The sequence below is a fragment of the Garra rufa genome, chromosome 3 (assembly GCF_049309525.1).
Source record: "Garra rufa chromosome 3, GarRuf1.0, whole genome shotgun sequence".
Lineage (NCBI taxonomy): Eukaryota > Metazoa > Chordata > Actinopteri > Cypriniformes > Cyprinidae > Garra > Garra rufa.
This window is the reverse complement of record NC_133363.1, coordinates 12,325,164-12,343,806: the sequence shown is the minus strand read 5'-3', so window position 1 is coordinate 12,343,806 and position 18,643 is coordinate 12,325,164. Positions and strand designations below refer to the sequence as shown.

Below are 18,643 nucleotides of genomic sequence, written 5' to 3'. Positions count from 1 at the left end.
CCTGATCTTTCTGATGTTGTACAATGCAAACCTGCAAGATCGAGCGGTCTTAGCAATGTGATCTTTGAAAGTCAGTTGGTTGTCAAAGATAACACCCAGATTTCTGGCTGAAGTTGATGGGGTAATTGTTGATGAACCTAACTGGATGGAGAAGTCATGCTGTAGAGATGGAGTGGCAGGAAAGATAAGGAGTTCCGTCTTTGCTAGATTGAGCTGTAGATGGTGTTCCTTCATCCATGCAGAGATATCCGCCAGGCAACCTGAGATCCGTGCAGCTACCGATGGATCGTCTGGTTTGAAAGAAAGATAGAGCTGTGTGTCATCAGCATAGCAATGGTAGGAGAAGCCATGTGCCTGTATGATGGGGCCCAGAGATGTAGTGTATATGGAGAAGAGGAGAGGTCCAAGAACTGAACCCTGAGGAACCCCAGTGACCAGTTGATGAGTTTTGGATACCTCGCCTCCCCAGGCCACTCTGAAAGACCTACCAGAGAGGTAGGATTTGAACCAGCGAAGTGAAGTCCCTGTAATACCCAGCATTGAGAGGGTGGACAGGAGGATCTGGTGATTCACAGTGTCAAAAGCTGCAGATAGGTCCAGCAAGATTAGTACCGATGATTTGGACTCAGCTTTTGCCGTCCGCAAGGCTTCAGTGACAGACAGTAGCGCAGTCTCAGTTGAATGGCCGCTTCTGAACCCTGATTGGTTAGAGTCCAGTAGATTGTTCTGTGAGAGGAATAAGGATAGCTGGTTGAAAACAGCCCGTTCCAGTGTTTTTGCTATGAATGGAAGGAGGGAGACAGGTCTGTAGTTGTCTATGAGTGAAGAGTTAAGTGTAGGTTTTTTGAGCAGTGGGGTTACCCGGGCCTGCTTAAATGTAGTAGGAAAAGTGCCTGTGAGAAGAGATGTGTTGATGATGTGTGTGAGCGCCGGTAGGATTGTAGGGGAGATTGCTTGGAGAAGGTGTGAGGGGATAGGATCTGAAGGACATGTCGTCGGATGGCTGGAGAGGAAAAGTTTGGTTACTTCTGCCTCCGAGCAAGGACAGAAGGAGAAGTGGGGGGTTCCAGCCATGATTGTGGTCAATTTTAGTTCCTGTATGTGTGGAGCTGAGAACTTATTATTGATCGATGTAGTTTTGTCTGTAAAAAATGTGGCGAAATCATCAGCTGTTATAGAAGTTGTGGGAGGTGGTGGAGGGGGACAAAGCAGTGTATTAAATGTTTTGAAAAGGTTGCGTGCGTCCGGGGAATTGTTGATCCTGTTGTGGAAGTATGAAGATTTGGCTGTATGTACTTGGGTAGCGAAAGATGAGAGCATAGACCGATACTTACTGAGGTCGGATGGATCCTTAGATTTGTGCCATTTTCTCTCAGCTGCCCTAAGTTTGGAACGATGCTCACGAAGAACATCGGATAACCAAGGGGTTGTCGGAGCAGATCGTGCTGGCCTGGAGGAGAGAGGGCATATAACATCTAGACAGGAGGTAAGAGTGGAGCATAAGGTGTCAGTTGCTGCATTAGTGTCCAGGGATGAGAAGTGAGTAGGAGAGGGAAGGGAGGAGGATACTAAAGAAGAAAGATGGGAGTGTGAGAGAGAGCGTAGGTTTCTTCTAAAAGTAACAGGTAGAGGGGTTGGGAGTGCACAAGTAGCAAGATGTAGGTCAAATGTAATGAAGAAGTGGTCAGAGATGTGTAGGGGTTTGACCACAATGTTGTCTGAAATACAATTTCGCATGTAAATGAGATCAAGTTGGTTGCCAGATTTATGAGTGCATGTAGTGATAACACGTTGTAGATCAAATGAAGCTAGAAGTGAATTGAAGTCAGCAGCATAGGGTTTGTCAAGGTGAATGTTGAGGTCCCCAAAGACTAGAAGTGGGCTGCCATCCTCTGGAAACGAGGACAGCAGCCCATCCAGCTCTTCTAAGAAGATGCCAAGTTGAGTAGGAGGGCGGTAGATTACCACAATGTGGAGTTCGATGGGAGATGTTACAGTGATTGTATGAGATTCAAATGAACTATAATTGCATAGAGGAGAATGGGTTGAGTATTTCCAGTTGTTAGAAATAAGAAGTCCCGTCCCCCCGCCCCTTCCAGTCTGACGAGGGGTGTGAGAGAAGGAAAAGTTATTAGAAAGAGCAGCTGGGGTTGCAGAGTCTTCTGGACGAATCCATGTCTCAGTCAAGCCTAGAATGCTCAAACCAGATTGCACAGAAAATGCTGAAATGAAGTCAGTTTTGTTGACAGCTGATTGACAGTTCCAGAGTCCAACCGTGAAAGAGAAAGGTTCAGTGGAAGAAGTGTCGATAGGACGCAGGTTAGATATATTGCGTCGGCGTGTGCGTGTGATATTAGTGCGGTGTGAAGAGACCACCGGAATGAGTTGGAAACACATGATAGAGGAGGACAGAAAGAAGAGTGAAATAAAGGAAAGGAGTACTTAAGTGCGTTGTCGGTGTCGTTGCTCGGATAAGTCGCGCAGGAAAAGTCTAAATGTAATAAAATCGGAATAATACTTGCGTTTTGGTATTTTTGGTTATTGATGTTTTAATCAGGTTACTTGTCTGGTGCTAATGAAGCGTTAATGTTGAGCCCTGGAGTCTAAGTGTAACGTTGGAGGAAATGATGAGGAAAAACAGGATCTAAATGCAGTAGTTTATTGGGAATCCGTGATGAAACAACAAAATCCATAGAAACAGGAACATGCTCAGGAACTCAGACACGGGAAAGAGACAACCATTACACATGTAACAACCGACAGACTACAGAGGAAACACAAGGACTATTTATACACAGAGCAGGGGCAATGAACTAATTGGTAACCATAGAAACTAACAAGGAGTGGGTGTGGTAAAATGAGTGTCCATGGTGACAAACAAGGGAGCAGAGGCAGGGAAGCAAACAACAATGAGAAACAAAGACTACAAACTAAAAGTCCTCAAACACAGACTGAGATCACACAGACCAGACTCGTGACATAGCCCCCCACTAAGGAGCGGCTTCCAGACGCTCTAACCACCTTATACAACCTGGAGGGTGGTGGAGCGGAGGTGGAACAGGGGGAGGGATGGAGGGATGGAGGGCCAGGTCCATGTAGGGGTACTGGAACTATGTACTGAGGCGGAGCTGACGGAGGGAGAAGCCATGGCGGAGGAAGGGTTGGCTCCTGCATGGGGCCGACCGACGGAGGTGGAGCCGGTGGAGCCCGAGGCGGAACCGGAGAGTCGATGGTCCTAGGTGACACCAAGGATCCGGAGGGCCAAGGCGGAACCCAAGGCTCTGGCGACCCCGGCGGAGATGGAGGTCCGGAGGTACGCAGCGGAGCCGGAGTGACAGAGGATCGAGGCTGTGCCCACGGGAGGGAGGAGGTCCACAGAGCCGACAGGACGGAGTGACGAGGCGCAGCCGGAGGAGTAGAGTCCAGAGGCGAAGGTGGGGCGACGACTGACCGGGGCGGAGCCGGAGAGACGATGGAGCCCGGAGGAGCTGGTGGGCCGACGGCCGACAACGGAGACGAGGGAGCACAGAGCCGGGGTGGAGCCGCAGGGTCGGAGGGCCGAGGTGGAGTCCAGGACTCTGAGACTGTAGGTGATGGTGAGGGATCCTTCAGTCTGGACACCGATGGAGACTGGCAGTCCCACGGCAAGTCCTCTGCACCGAAGGTGGGATGAGGGTGAGCAGAGGGACTGTCAGGAGACAGAGGTGGCGGGACTGGAGCAGCAGGGAGGGTGGGTGGGAACAGTCCATGCATGAGCTCCGTGACCAGAACCGGGCAGACAGGAATCTCAGGACGACTGGATGGAACCAGCGGAGGCTCTGGAAGGCTGGGCGGAACCAGCGGAGACTCTGGAAGGCTGGGCGGAACCAGCGGAGGCTCTGGAAGGCTGGGCGGAACCAGCGGAGACTCTGGAAGGCCGGGCGGAACCAGCGGAGACTCTGGAAGGCCGGGCGGAACCAGCGGAGACTCTGGAAGGCCGGGCGGAACCAGCGGAGACTCTGGAAGGCCGGGCGGGACCAGCGGAGACTCTGGAAGGCCGGGCGGGACCAGCGGAGGCTCTGGAAAGCTGGGCTGCACCAGCGGAGGCTCTGGAAGGCTCTCTTGAGGAGAGGGCTCTGGACGGCGCTCTTGAGGAGCGGGCTCTGGAGAACTGGACGACCCCAGCGGAGACTCTGGAGGGCTGGGCGTCTCCAGCGGAGACTCTGGAAGAGCAGGCTCTGGTGTGGCGGCCATCTTTGCAGCAGGCTCTGGCGTGGCGGCCATCTTTGCAGCAGGCTCTGGCGTGGCGGCCATCTTTGCAGCAGGCTCAGGGATGGTAGCCATCTTGTGTGCAGACTCTGGCGTGGCGGCCGTCTTGCGTGCAGGCTCTGGCGTGGCGGTCATCTTTGCAGCAGGCTCTGGCGTGGCGGCCATCTTTGCAGCAGGCTCTGGCGTGGCGGCCATCTTTGCAGCAGGCTCTGGAAGGGCAGACATCTTGTGAGCGGACTCGACCTCACCCACAGTAAACGGAGATTTGCAGTGAAACATGACAAAGTCTATATACTGTGCGAGAGTCCAGCTGGGGTCTTCATCAGGTAGGTTGGAACTGATTACGGGGTCGAGTCCGCTCCAAAAGCACTCCTTGACCATGGTCTCATCACATGATGCCAGGTGGCTATATGTGATGAACTCATCCACATAATGCACAATGGAGCGGCCATTTTGAAAAATGCTGCAGAGTGATATACACACTTACGGGGTCGATTAAACCTCCTGCTAGATCCATTTTTGGTCGGTTGTTCTGTAACGTTGGAGGAAATGATGAGGAAAAACAGGATCTAAATGCAGTAGTTTATTGGGAATCCGTGATGAAACAACAAAATCCAGAGAAACAGGAACATGCTCAGGAACTCAGACACGGGAAAGAGACAACCATTACACATGTAACAACCGACAGACTACAGAGGAAACACAAGGACTATTTATACACAGAGCAGGGGCAATGAACTAATTGGTAACCATCAGTGGTGGACGAAGTACACAAATCAAGTACTTGAGTAAAAGTACAGATATGTATAATAGAATATTACTCCAGTAAAAGTAAAAGTACGCCTTTTTCAATTTTACTTGAGTGAAAGTACAAAAGTAATACATTTTTTGTGTACTTAAGTAAAAAAGTACTGAACTATTTTGATATTTTATAAAGGTTACTTAATCTAATTTTATATTAGCATATATATATATATATATATATATATATATATATATATATATATATAATTTTTTATTTTTTTTTTACATCCTACTGTTCAAAAAGCCTTGGATTTTCCCAAAATAATCACTAGCCTACATGGAGTCAAGTGTTGTTGATATGGACTACGTTGACAAGAGTAATGTTCACTGTGAAGCTTACATTGCCATGTACCTGAGAGAAAACTGATTTGACCATCTCATTTCAACCAGTAAGAAAAGGTGTTATTTTTAAAGCTTGTTATTTTGCAGAACGGCACAGTTATAAATGATAGGAGAATAAGGCCTGAAGTTAATAAGAAAAATGTAATTATTTTTCATAATATTTTTCTTTTTTCTCAAACATTGTCTGTGTAAAAACACTCCTGGCCAAACGCCCCCAGAGGGCTTTACTTCCCACTTTGATAATTACTGTAGTACCATGTTCTGAACATCACATCTTTTGTTTTTCCCTCAGATGTAAACTGTCTAGGTGGTTGATTATAAATATGTGGACTTCATATCTGAAAATTACCTCAACTTAGCACCAGCAAGCTGTTTGTTAGGAAGTTAGCATCAGCTAACAATATTTACTTATTTTCAGTATGGTTAACATTTGTATAAACATCTGTCTACTAGGCTAGTTGATCCGAACAATATAAAAAAAGTATACCGTTAATAAACAATTTAAAAACAGACGTCACATAGAGATACATACGTAGCATTTTAATAAAACTGTTACAGCAGCGAGGAATATGAACGTGCATGAGTTATTTTATTTAATCCGTTATTTTAATGTTTTTTGACCTAAGAAGAGACAATGATGTTAATGTGTCTGCATTCAAGCATTTCAGAGGGCTTAAATATATCACCCTCTACAGCAGATTTAGTTTGCAAACAACTGACAGAAACAATCCTAAAATGCGACATTATAACTTACTTTTCGCAGCATCACTCGCGCACGCGCTCACATGATCTCCCGGTTCTTGTTTGTGAATCCAGTTGACGGGAGACTCGCTCTAAACGGCTCATTTGAATCAATAAGTTGTCGACTCGAGAACAGATGCAATTGGATCAGTCCAATTCGTGAATGAATCGTTTGTTGCGATTTGCGAACCGATTGAAAAGAATCAGTTTGTTCATTAATCAGACACCGCTTCTGCGTCTCGGAACATGTGATATATTATGAGGAGTAACGACATGTTTTTGAGATGTAGTGAAGTAAAAAGTACGATCTTATGCCTTGGAATGTAGTGAAGTAAAAGTAAAAGTTACTCAAAATAAAACTACTCCAGTAAAGTACAGATACTTGAAAAATGTACTTAAGTACAGTAACGAAGTACAACTACTTCGTTACTGTCCACCACTGGTAACCATAGAAACTAACAAGGAGTGGGTGTGGTAAAATGAGTGTCCATGGTGACAAACAAGGGAGCAGAGGCACGGAAGCAAACAACAATGAGAGACAAAGACTACAAACTAAAAGTCCTCAAACACAGACCGAGATCACACAGACCAGACTCGTGACACTAAGTGCCGGAGCTTAAGTTTCAACCCTGGTTATGTAATATTTTCAGATCGGTCAAATGGCACTCAGTTTCTTAGATGGAGTTTTTTCAATGTTACATTTGTGACCTATGCATGTTAATGTGGAAAATGTTTTACTTTTCCAGGAGTGCCAGCTTGTAAAATTAAGCAATATCAAAATATCACTGTCTGGCCAACTGAGATTTCGATATGGAGATAACGGTTGATTTGATATTACAGCAGACAGTGAGCATAGATGAGCACTGATTGTAGTCTGCTTTTGGGATCTGATAAAGCTCTTGGACACGGAATCAGTAAAGCATAATATCAGACTTAACAAGCAGATAGTGTTTTTGCAGCTCTGTCAGTTCAAGCAGTGATTCTACTGAAAGAGAATAAAGTTTAGTCTTTAAACTTGAAAGTAACATCATTGGACAAACTTTGGCTGTGTATGTCAAATACTATTTGATACAAAGAACAATTTAGGACTGCAAATAATGTTTGAAACTCCATGTTTCCACTCACACTGTGAAATTACTTTTTATGTAAGTATTTGTGGACTATTTTATAAAAGTGTGAACCAAAGGCACCATGAAATCAGAATAACAAAGAAAGAGTGTCATCAAAGGAAAACTGCTTGCTGAGTGCTTTTCAGGAAGTTCCTGTAGGGTATCCTGTATCGCTTCTTTATTGCGGGCTCTTTTATTACCGGGGTAGTTCTAACAATAATGTGTTTTTGAGGTAGCCTGAATTTGCCTTTAGCGTGCATATTATATACACTGCCTGGCCAAAAAATCCCAGTTTGGATTTAAATCAGATGCTGAAAAGTCTAGGATTAGATCATTGTCGCAGTGACTAATGTGTTTCTGGCATGTTATATATTTTGCATGTAACCTCTAATTAAAGTGCACAGCTTTTTATTTCTTAAATAAGCATGTTGGAAGGCATACCCATGTACATATTCAGAACGACAATGTCAATATTTACCAGGCTCAATTTGTGAAATAGTTGTTCAGTAAGCATTGGAAATCATTTTCAAACATGAATTGGCCACCACAGACTTCTGAGCATAACCTTTTTGAAAGTCTTTGGGATGTGCTGGAGACAACTTTACAGAGATGTTCGACTCTCCCTTTGTCAATACATGATCTCTTAAAGGGATAGTTCACCCAAAAATGAAAATTCTGTCGTTATTTACTCACCCTCATGTCATTCCAAACCCATAAGAACTTCATTCATCTTCAGAACAAAAACTTAAAGGGGTCATCAGATGCAAAACTCTTACATATTGTTTGAACATTAAAGTGTGTTGGCAGTTTGTGTACACAACCACCCTACAATGATAAAAATCCACTTAGTTGTATTTTTTTTTATCTTTAAAAGTAATATCCCCTTTTTAAAATCAGGTCATTCTCAGCTTCTTGTCTGTGTCCCCGTCATCACCAAGTTGAAACAGTCTGACTTCGATCACCGTTGTGTCGACTCAGGTGCAGGGGATAACAAGAATGTCTCCAATTGAGCAAATGAGAAGTTCTGTTGTTGGATGTAATAATGAACATAGCAGTCATCATTTACTCCCGACATCTGAGCCGCTGAAGATGAGGATTAACGTTACTTTCGTTTTTGAAAGGAAAGTGCCGGTCCCGATCTACATATGTTCTATGTTTGTGCGAATCATTCGTGATGCAGCTTCACCCGCAGCAGAAGTGAGTATATGGGGTTTTTATGCATCTTTGTAAATGGCCTTACTTAATAATGTGCTAATTAGCTAGTTTCACAGCCAAACGCGCCTAAATTCGGCTAAAGTAAACATTACGGCTAGTCATCCCATGGCAGAGCGGGGCAGGGCGAGCTGAGCTCATTAGCATTTAAAGGACCATGCAACAGAATGTCTCGCTCTAAAAAGGGCTGATTTTGATTTTTGATTGTGTTTTTTTACACTACCATTGAGACATTTTAACCAAAGTATGTTATAGACTTTTCATTAAGACCCTAAAAAATCATTGTGGAATTTGGTAGGATCCTTGCTGTCTTTGGAGAGTCAGGGAGCTCTCATCTTAAGATCTTAATTTGTGTTACGAAGACGAACAAAGGTCTTTAGGGTTTGGAACGACATGGTGAGTAATTTAAGACAGAATTTAAATTTTTGGGTGAACTATTTCTTTAATGCAGCTCTTGATGAAAATAAATGTTGTGATGTTGCATAACATTGGTAAAACAATTGGCACAACGAAAGCACAATGCTATCCAAGCAAAAGGTGGTCAAATATTAGATATTAAATATTAGAGTGGGCTACTTGTTTTTGGACAGGCAGTGTAAAATTGATTCCAACTATTGTGGTCCAGAAAAGTGCAAAATGGGTTTAAGACATGCTTTTTTGGTCATTTAATATTGGGCACAAATACATTGATTACTGCAAACTTTAGAAAACACATTGCGTGATTCATCCTCTCATAAATGTGTCTGAGTGGGAAACTCCTTCAAATGCATACACAATAAGGTCATCCGCTAAAATAACTGTCTATGCCTTTTAATTGCTCATTTTTCATTGCATGAAATTCTGAGAGTAGTTTTTAATGCCAAAAGAGGGTTTGTGCTGGTGTAAGTTGTTGAACATTAAGAACATCTAAGAGGCTGTTCAATATGATAATGTAATATTGTTTGAGTACTAATTTGAGAATGAATTTCACCAAAATCAGAAAACTTTTGCCTGAGTATTTTGTGTGTTTTCATGTTTCTCACAGTCGAGGTTGGGGGTGGTGTCTGGATGATCCTCCTGTCAGAAACGATCTGGAGACACACTCTGCTCCCCCAGGCGTCCTGTACAGCGCTGCTCATCAGTGCAAGCTCCAGTACGGATCCAGCTCGCTGCTCTGTGACGACGTAGATGTAAGATTTTCCCTCAAACCCACGAATACCTCTGATTTCCCCCTGCAGACAGCTGTCTGATGCCAAACTTCGAAGAAAAATAGGTCAGAAGTGTACACAAGAGCAGACAGAGGTCTTAAATGATCTGTTTATGAAATACAGATGGAGCAAGACATTCTGAACCACACATCTGGTGGGAACCGTAAAAAAATATAGGCTATAATGTAACCTAATAAAAAATATATAAGCGCTTCTGACAGTGTAGCCAGAGTTCAGATAATGTAGTTTCTGTGCATGACATTCTTTTAACACAAAAAGAGAAAAATGGTTGTTGTTGTTGTTTTTTTATGCAATTACAAAGAAATGGGAACTGGAGCATTTCAAGCTCTAAAGGAACACAGAGGCAACATATCATAGAAATACACTGGGAAAAAAACTCCAATTCTTACAGCTAAATTTATTACATGTTGCTTCAAACCTTAAATTTTGAGAACATTCACACAAAGTAAAAAGATAATTAATTGTAAAGATCATTCACTGAAAGAATTTGTTGATTTACATAATTTTTATTTGTTTTGTTATTATTAAGTGACCAAATTAATTAGTGATAAAGAGATTTTACATGAATTCCTGACAGGATTTTATTCAATTTTATATTAAAAATACAGTATATATTTTTCTCACATCACCATTCATAACTAGCTAGCTAGATAGCGAACTGTTAGTGAGCAAAAGCACATATTAGCATCAATAACTTACTAACCTATGTAAAAGAATAAAAACACAATGCACTTATGCACCATTTTCTAGTTTAAATAGTATGATTATTGTGCACAGCACATATAATAGGATTGAATAAATCAGAAAATCTATGCTTTTCCATTTTTCCAATGGACATACTCAATATAAATGATTAGCAATACCAGCACCTAAAAACACAACAGCCAGCCATGCTGGTCTTTTCAACAAAGTGATCTGTTGAGATGCTGTTTTGAGTTTTATCTCAATAGGAAAGTATTCTATTAAGCAGCTCTTCCAGACCCATGGGCTGCTTTAAATTTCTCACTGTTAAACTGTGAAGAGTACAACAAAAACGTCTATTAGTTCAAGTGTCTGGCATAGACCACACAAACACTTTTCCATCACAGAGGAAGTCTCAGTTTCTCCTTACATCAGTACCATCTGATTCCCAGCTGTTTTAGTGGGAAAAAGCACGTCATTAGTATAGCAGGGCTTGTGTTCCAACTAGAAGTAAGGGGCTCTTTACCTTGAAATAACATTTTTGTTTCACCTAAGCTAGCTGAACAATGAAGGGAAAGCTAACATATCTTATTTACATTTGACATCCTGCAGAATTAAAATAGGGAAAAGGGCATCAGATTGCAGAATTGTTGTCCGTGATGTCAAATCACATCAGTGATGTGCTCTGTGCTTTCTGCAGCAGCTGTTGGCAGATACTGGACATCTTTCAATTACTGGCCAAATGTCACAGACACAGCAAAGGAGTTGGCACTCTGTCATTCGGACACAGATAAAGCCAGACTTCAGTTTCCTTATCAGGACTGTTACAGTTCAAGAAATGACACCAGAGGAAATTGCAGAGGTTTAGAATGCAATGAATGTTTGTGTTTGGTGCACAGCATACAAGATTTGCCATTTCCCAAAAGTTTAGGAGAACATTAAACAGTAAACAATTAATGCATTTTAGGATTTCCAGACTCAGACTAGACCTCAAATAAAGCAGTTTCATAATTTCTCTATTTGACATTTAAAATGTCAGTGATGTGGAACTTATTTGTTATGTTCAGATCTATTAATATATTTAAAAATGAAAAAAGAAAAATACAGACAATGACACTCTGTGATGAAAATATTTTTGATTTTTAGAAAAAGGGCTAAATGTCTAAAAAAATATATTATATTATATTATAATAAAAAATTATAGATATAAAATATAAGAATAAAAATAGTATATTATTAAGTAAAATATTTAAGCATGCAAGACTACGTACTCATCCTGTTCTATCATTTTTATCAATTAAATGTATTCTTACATTTTACTAATTGGTTACCAGTTTGGTTATTGAATGAAATTCAATTTCAGGAAATTGAATTCTGATATTTCTATTAACTGCTGGAGTTGGAGCTAGAGCAACATCAGTTTAGGCATCCTGCTGCCTCCTCAAAGTCAGCAACAAAGATTAAGTATCCAACCAAACTTATCCTCCTAAGCACTAGTATTCCCTGAGGGTATCACAACTCAAGTTGAAGCTGCTTCCTCAAGCCCCTCCAGTGCAGACTGCAAGCCAAATAAGTTTAACATCAACAGCTTCAAAATTGTCTACTCTATAAGCCCAAAAGAACACAGAACATTCAGATTTTTTACACATCATTTACGCATTGTTGTGCGCAGGTATAAACTTTTTCCATACCAACTAACATTTTAAAAATATGATTACTTAATTCTGAAAATATAATGGTTACACCACTTGACATTAAAATGTAACTTTTGTATAAATGGTATAAAACAATTAAACACATCATGAATACAGATAAATATGTATGGAAGCCTGTTTCTGTTACTGAATAAAAAAATAAAGAAAGGTTATTGCTAATTTTTATCTCACAATTCACATTTTTTTCTCAGAATTCCTTGTCAAAATGTATATCTTTTTTTAAGTTTATATCTTTCAATTCTGACATTATAACTCACTATTCTGACTTTTTATCTTAGAATTGTGGTATAAACTCGCAATTGCCAACTCGCAATTTTGAGAACTCCAATTTTGAGAAGGAAAATTTATATCGCAATTCTTAAAAATGAATTATAAACTCGTAATTGCAAGAAAACAAGTCTGAATTGTGAGTTCATATCTGTTTTTCTCGCAATTGCTGTTTATATTTCACAATTCTTCATTTTTTTCAGGATTGCAATAAAAAGTCCGAACTATGAAATATAAAAAGACTAAATTATGCATTTATATATAATATATTTAATTCTGTGGAAAAATGGGCTTCTGTACATAAAGAATAAAGACATTTCTGAAACATTTCTAATAATATTTTATGTAGCTTTTAGCTATTCTGAATTATTTTTAAATGATTCTGCCCTTCAGAATATTTGCAGCACCCTGTGGTGCACAGTGGGCTCAACCTGCCACTCGAGGCTGGATGGCGCTGTGGATGGGACCAAGTGTGGTGAGGGCAAGGCAAGCCAGGCTTTTCTGTGGGCTTTTTATTTCCCTGCATGAAGTTCACTATGTAGTTTTCCTTTCAAATTCTTTGTACACTGACTAACCGAAGGTCTTTTTTTTTGGTCAGTGGTGTTTTGACGGGGAATGTGTGGAGATGGGCTTCCAGCCTAAAAGCGTGAATGGAGGCTGGGATTCATGGAGCGAGTGGTCCGGGTGCAGTAGGACATGCGGTGTAGGCGTTCAGAATGCCCAGAGGGACTGTGTCAACCCTGTGTGAGTTTCCTGTTTTTTATTTCTTAATTTCCAGTTTCCAAAAATCACATACACACAGAGAATTTGCGTTTGCTTACTTTACTTTGATAAACCACAAACCATGAGAATAGCTTCTTTTTTTTTATCATAAATCATATGGGAAAAGACTAGCATGTTTATTGTTGATAAGGAATGCATTTGCTTGAATGCATTTATTTTATCTGCATATTATTTATATATATATATATATATATATATATATATATATATATATACACCGTGGTGTGAAAAAGTGTTGGCCCCCTTCCTGAATTTTTTTTTTTTTTGAAACATTAAAGTTTGTCACACTTTAATGTTTCAGATCATCAAACAAATTTAAATATTAATCAGATATTTAAAACGTATGTTAAAACATATCTATGGTCTAGCCACAGCCAGGCCTGATGATTACTGCCACTCCTGTTCACAATCAAGAAATCACTTAAATAGGACCTGCCTGACAAAGTGAAGTAGACCAAAAGATCCTCAAAAGCTACACATCACTGTCATGTTGAGATACAAAGAAATTCTGGAACAAATGACAAAGAAAGTAATTGAGATCTATCAGTATTGAAAAGGTTATAAAGCAATTTCTAAAGCTTTGGGACTCCATTGAACCACAGTGAGAGCCATTATCCACAAATGGCGAAAACATTGAACAGTGGTGAACCTTCCCAGGGGTGGCCGGCCGAACAAAGTTACCCCAAGAGTGCAGTGACGACTCATCCAAGAGGTCACGAAAAAGACCCCACAACAACATCTGGTCAGTGTTCATGACTCCACCATAAGAAAGAGACTTGGAAAAAACTTCCTGCTTGGCAGAGTTCCAAGATGAAAACCGCTGCTGAGCAAAAAGAACATAAAGGCTTGTCTCAGTTTTGCCAAAAAACATCTTGATGATCCCCAAGACTTTTGGGAAAATACTCGGTGGACTGATGAGACAAAAGTTGAACTTTTTGGAAGGTGTGTGTCCCATTACATCTGGCATAAAAGTAACACAGCATTTCACGAAAAGAACATCATACCAACAGTAAAATATGGTGGTGGTAGTGTGATGGTCTGGGGCTGTTTTGCTGCTTCTGGACCTGGAAGACTTGCCGTGATAAATGGAACCATGAATTCTGCTGTATACCAAAGAATCCTGAAAGACAATGTCCGGCCATCTGTTCGTGACCTCAAGCTGAAGCGAACTTGGGTTCTGCAGCAGGACAATGATCCAAATCACACCAGCAAATCCACCTCTGAATGGTTGAAGAAAAACAAAATGAAGACTTTGGAGTGGCCTAGTCAAAGTCCTGACCTGAATCCTATTGAGATGCTGTGGCATGACCTTAAAAAGGCGGTTCATGCTCAAACCCTCCAATATGGCTGAATTACAACAATTCTGCCTAGATGAGTGGGCCAAAATTCCTGCACAGCGCTGCAACAGACTCATTGCAAGTTATCGCAAATGCTTGATTGCAGTTGTTGCTGCTAAGGGTGGCCCAGCCAGTTATTAAGTTTAGGGGGCAAACACTTTTTCACACAGGCCATGTGGGTTTGGATTTTGTTTTACCTTCATAATAAAAAACTTCATTCAAAAACTGCATGTTGTGTTTACTTGTGTTATCTTTGATTAATATTTAAATTTGTTTAAATCAGGAAGGGGGCTAACACTTGTTCACACCACTGTGTGTGTATATATATATATATATATATATATATATTTTTTTTTTTTTTAAACAATACAATTAAGCCTATGTGGTCCATAAATGTACAAATTCCAAGGTAATGTAAAAGTAATTCTTTCAGCTACAGCAGTTTAATCTGGTTTACTTTGATAAACCACAAAAATGAGAATAGCTTTTGTATGGATTGTATGTAGACTGTATGGAAAAAGGCTAGAATTTGATAAGGAAGTGATTGCATTTATTTCTCACCAACATGTAATCATCATGGGTTTGGGGTTTCATACATAATTATCATATTATATCATTTTATATTTTCAGTCGTCTTCAATGGCATTCTAGGGTCTCTGCGGTTCCATCAAATTGTTCAATGGTGAGAAATTCAGATCCCATATTGTGTCAGAGAGCCCCCACTAGACCAATAAAAAAAGTCACTGTCTCTGGTCCAAATGTTTAGAGTTTTTGAAATATAACCATTTCATTATATTTGGCTTAGACTGCGATTCTATCCTGGCAGATGATTTGCACCCCAAGCTAGTTTTCAAAGATGGAAATGGTTATAGAACCAGGTTGTGGCCCACTTGTAAATGCATCTCTAAGATGTTGTAATTGATGAAAAGCATGTGCAACATCTGCATCGTATTTCAGAAGAACTTTCTAAGTATGTTGGGCTTTGTATAAAAAAACTGTGGGAAAAACATTTTAGAGTGCAAATATATACCTACATCTTGTAAAAGCATTGTTTTACCTTTTTGCCTGTTTCTGCATATTATGGCAAGTCTTCAAATTTTGGTTAGCACTTCTGCAGCCGAATCCGAATTCTTTTTATTATCTGAATCTTTATTTTGACATAAATGATCTTACAAAGTTCACAAAAGTTTACTTCCAGAATAAAGATTTCCTGATAATTTACAAACCCCATATCACTGAAGATGTTCTTGTCTTTCTTTCTTCACTCATTTTTTTTTCTGAGGAAAACATTCCAGGATTTTTTTCCATACAGTATAATGGTGGCCAGCAGGTTGAAGGTCCAATTTGCAGTTTCAGTGCAGCTTCAAAGGACCATATAAGATTCCAGCTGAGGATTTAGTCTTATGTAGTGTAACGATCGGTTAGTTCACACACAGTTAATTCTTTGTTTGTGTGGTTTGGTTCAAAAAGAAGGGTAGGGTGAAAAACTCCCATTTTCTCCTCCAACTTTAAAATTGTCCAACATCATTTTTACATTCTTTGCACATTTACTTTGTAAACACTGGGTCAGTACTTCCGCCTACATCACATGTGCAGGATAACATAATGCGAGAGGTTGAGCTAGTGCAAGATGAGCATTTGTGGTTAAAAAGTACATATATTTGTATTTTTTGTAGAAAATGACAGATCATTTCCCTAGATAAGACTTGTTCCTCGGCTGGGATTGTGAGCCCTTTGAAGCTGCATTAAAACCATAGGTTAAAACTGATATTTAGACCTTCAACCCATTGATCCTCATTGAAGTCTACTATATGAAGAAAAATCCTGGAACATTTTCCTCAAAAACCTTGATTTCTTTTCGACTGAAGAACATCTTGGTTGGCATGGGGGTGAGTAAATTACCAGGAAATTTTCATTATGGAAGTGAACTTCTCCTTTAAGCATGTGATTTGATGTTAAAGTACTTTCACCTATCCCAGTTTAATGTACAGGGACAGCAACAAGTAAGCCACTTGTAGGTGGATTTCACCAAGAGTGTAAGCATGTCATGCTTCAAAAACATGTGTCAATTTCTGGTTTCAACCAATGGAGTTTCGGGGCAAAGTAAACAATGAGGGTGGCCATTATTACTGGGATACCTGTTTGGACACAATCATGGCTCTTTTGAGTTTACTAGGAAACCACCTAGCAATCATCCAGAAACCCACACAACCATGAGAAAGATATTTTGTAGCATTTGTAGATTGTATGGGAAAAGACTAACATGTTTCTGGCTGGTAAGGAAATTGCATTTGCAAAAAAAAATCTTATTGTGATACCTGTTTGGTCACAACCATCAATGAGTAACGGAGGTGGGCTCTTTTGCTAGGAAATATGTTAAATATTTTGTACATTTGATTTTCAGACCCAAGTATGGTGGTAAATACTGTCTCGGAGAGCGCCGCAGATATCGAACCTGTAACCATGACCCCTGCCCTGCAGACCGGCCCAGCTTTAGACACGTCCAGTGCAGCCGCTTTAACACAATTCCTTATAAGGGGAAGTTTTATAAATGGATACATGTGAACAACAGAGGTGCGCATAATGAAACTACGTGTACAGACATGTGCCACTCAAGTAGTGTTCTGTGTGAGAATGATAGTATTCTTTTTCCAGCAATCTTTAAATAGATTTTACAGAAGGGTTATGTTTGTGTCATTTCAGTTAATCCATGTGAGCTGCACTGTAGACCTGTGAATGAGCACTTTTCCGAGAGGATGTTGGACACTGTCGTAGACGGAACACAGTGCTATGAGGGCAGTCAGAGCCGTGACATATGCATTAACGGCATTTGTAAGGTTGGTAATGGCTTTGACCTCTTTTCGAAGTCTCTGACAGTCTAAATATCTATTTTTTATTTTCATTGTAAACCACTAATGGTCTCTCAGCATGAGTGTCAGTCTATTTTGAAATAATACCACAAGAGTCTCACAAAAACAGTGGGGTGTGAAATCATGAGAATGTGTCAGCAACAATCTTCCACTCTCTTCTTCTCAAACTTAATTCAAATAAATATATGAATGAGTCCTTGTATGACCCCAGGCACAGGATTGTTAAATCCAGAGGAGGAAGCTATTGTTTTTAGTGCATTTTTGTTCTTTCATACAATAGTTAAATATTTAGTAGACTACAAACATTTTCAGTTTCACCAACCAATAACCCTGTGAAACAGCTGTAGACAGTAAAACTGTAGAAATTTCTTGAGGAGAGTTGTTACTGTTCACCGAGCAGTTGCTACAAAAACAAAACCCCACCTTGTTGGTTTCTTATGACTTGGACTAGTAAGTAACCATTTGCAACCATCTGCTTCTCTGTCGTTGAAACCACATTGGACTGTCGTTAATGTCTTCATGTGCAGGAGGTAAAGTAATAACATCTGCTAATTAATTTATTCAAGATCGCAATTAACATTTTATACAAACAACAAAAAGCCATTTGTTTTATATATATAGTATTGTGCAAAAGTCTTAGGCCACCATTATATTAGTTGTTTTATCTTAAGTATAATTACCATATATAATTATTTCTTAGAATGCAACTAGAAAATAATAAATTATGTCATGACACCTGTATTTGTCCTACTATGCCATGTCTTTGTACCAGGTTTGTTCAAGACATGCTTGAGTATTACACATGTTGTATGAGTTGGCAGTTTGACAATATGTCCAAGACCAACTTTCAGTAACATCATTCCATTCAAAATACCAAAGATCACAGAATTTGACAGACATAAAATTGTAATTTTCCATCATCAAAGGCCTTTCTCAAATGTAATCAGCAACGAACTGGATACCCAAGATGTGGTATTCAAGAAATTTGAAGAATCAGTACATCTCAAGGACAGAAAAAGGACTGGAAGGCCAAGAAAACTTTAAAAATGTGATAAAAAGTTTCAAAGGGTTTGAGAAAGTTTCTCAGGGTTTGGCTGAACATCTGATGCAAATGGCACACAAAAGTGCAAACACTTCAGGAGTTTCAAATTCGTCATCGGATTGGTTGAATTATACATGATTTCTGGGAGATGTGTGTCGCGTTCTTTAACATTCTGCCTGGAAACAAAGATGCATTGGCTGCTGTTCCTGTCAGTTATATGGCCTCTTGGCCTTAAATGCGACCTTCTGCTGTCAATCTGAAGGTCTGGCTATGCGAGACTTGCA

The 18,643-nt window shown here is 40.2% G+C and overlaps 1 protein-coding gene across 1 annotated transcript in view; it reads left to right on the top strand.

Annotated features, from left to right (window-relative positions):
• Window positions 1-18,643, top strand: part of adamts7 (a disintegrin-like and metallopeptidase (reprolysin type) with thrombospondin type 1 motif, 7) — a 96,062-nt gene that overhangs the window by 32,302 nt on the left and 45,117 nt on the right. Inside the window, 5 exon segments of the mRNA XM_073835709.1 lie at window positions 9,481-9,625; window positions 12,721-12,813; window positions 12,926-13,071; window positions 16,852-17,021; window positions 17,151-17,284. Of these exon segments, the coding sequence (XP_073691810.1) occupies window positions 9,481-9,625; window positions 12,721-12,813; window positions 12,926-13,071; window positions 16,852-17,021; window positions 17,151-17,284 (688 nt within the window).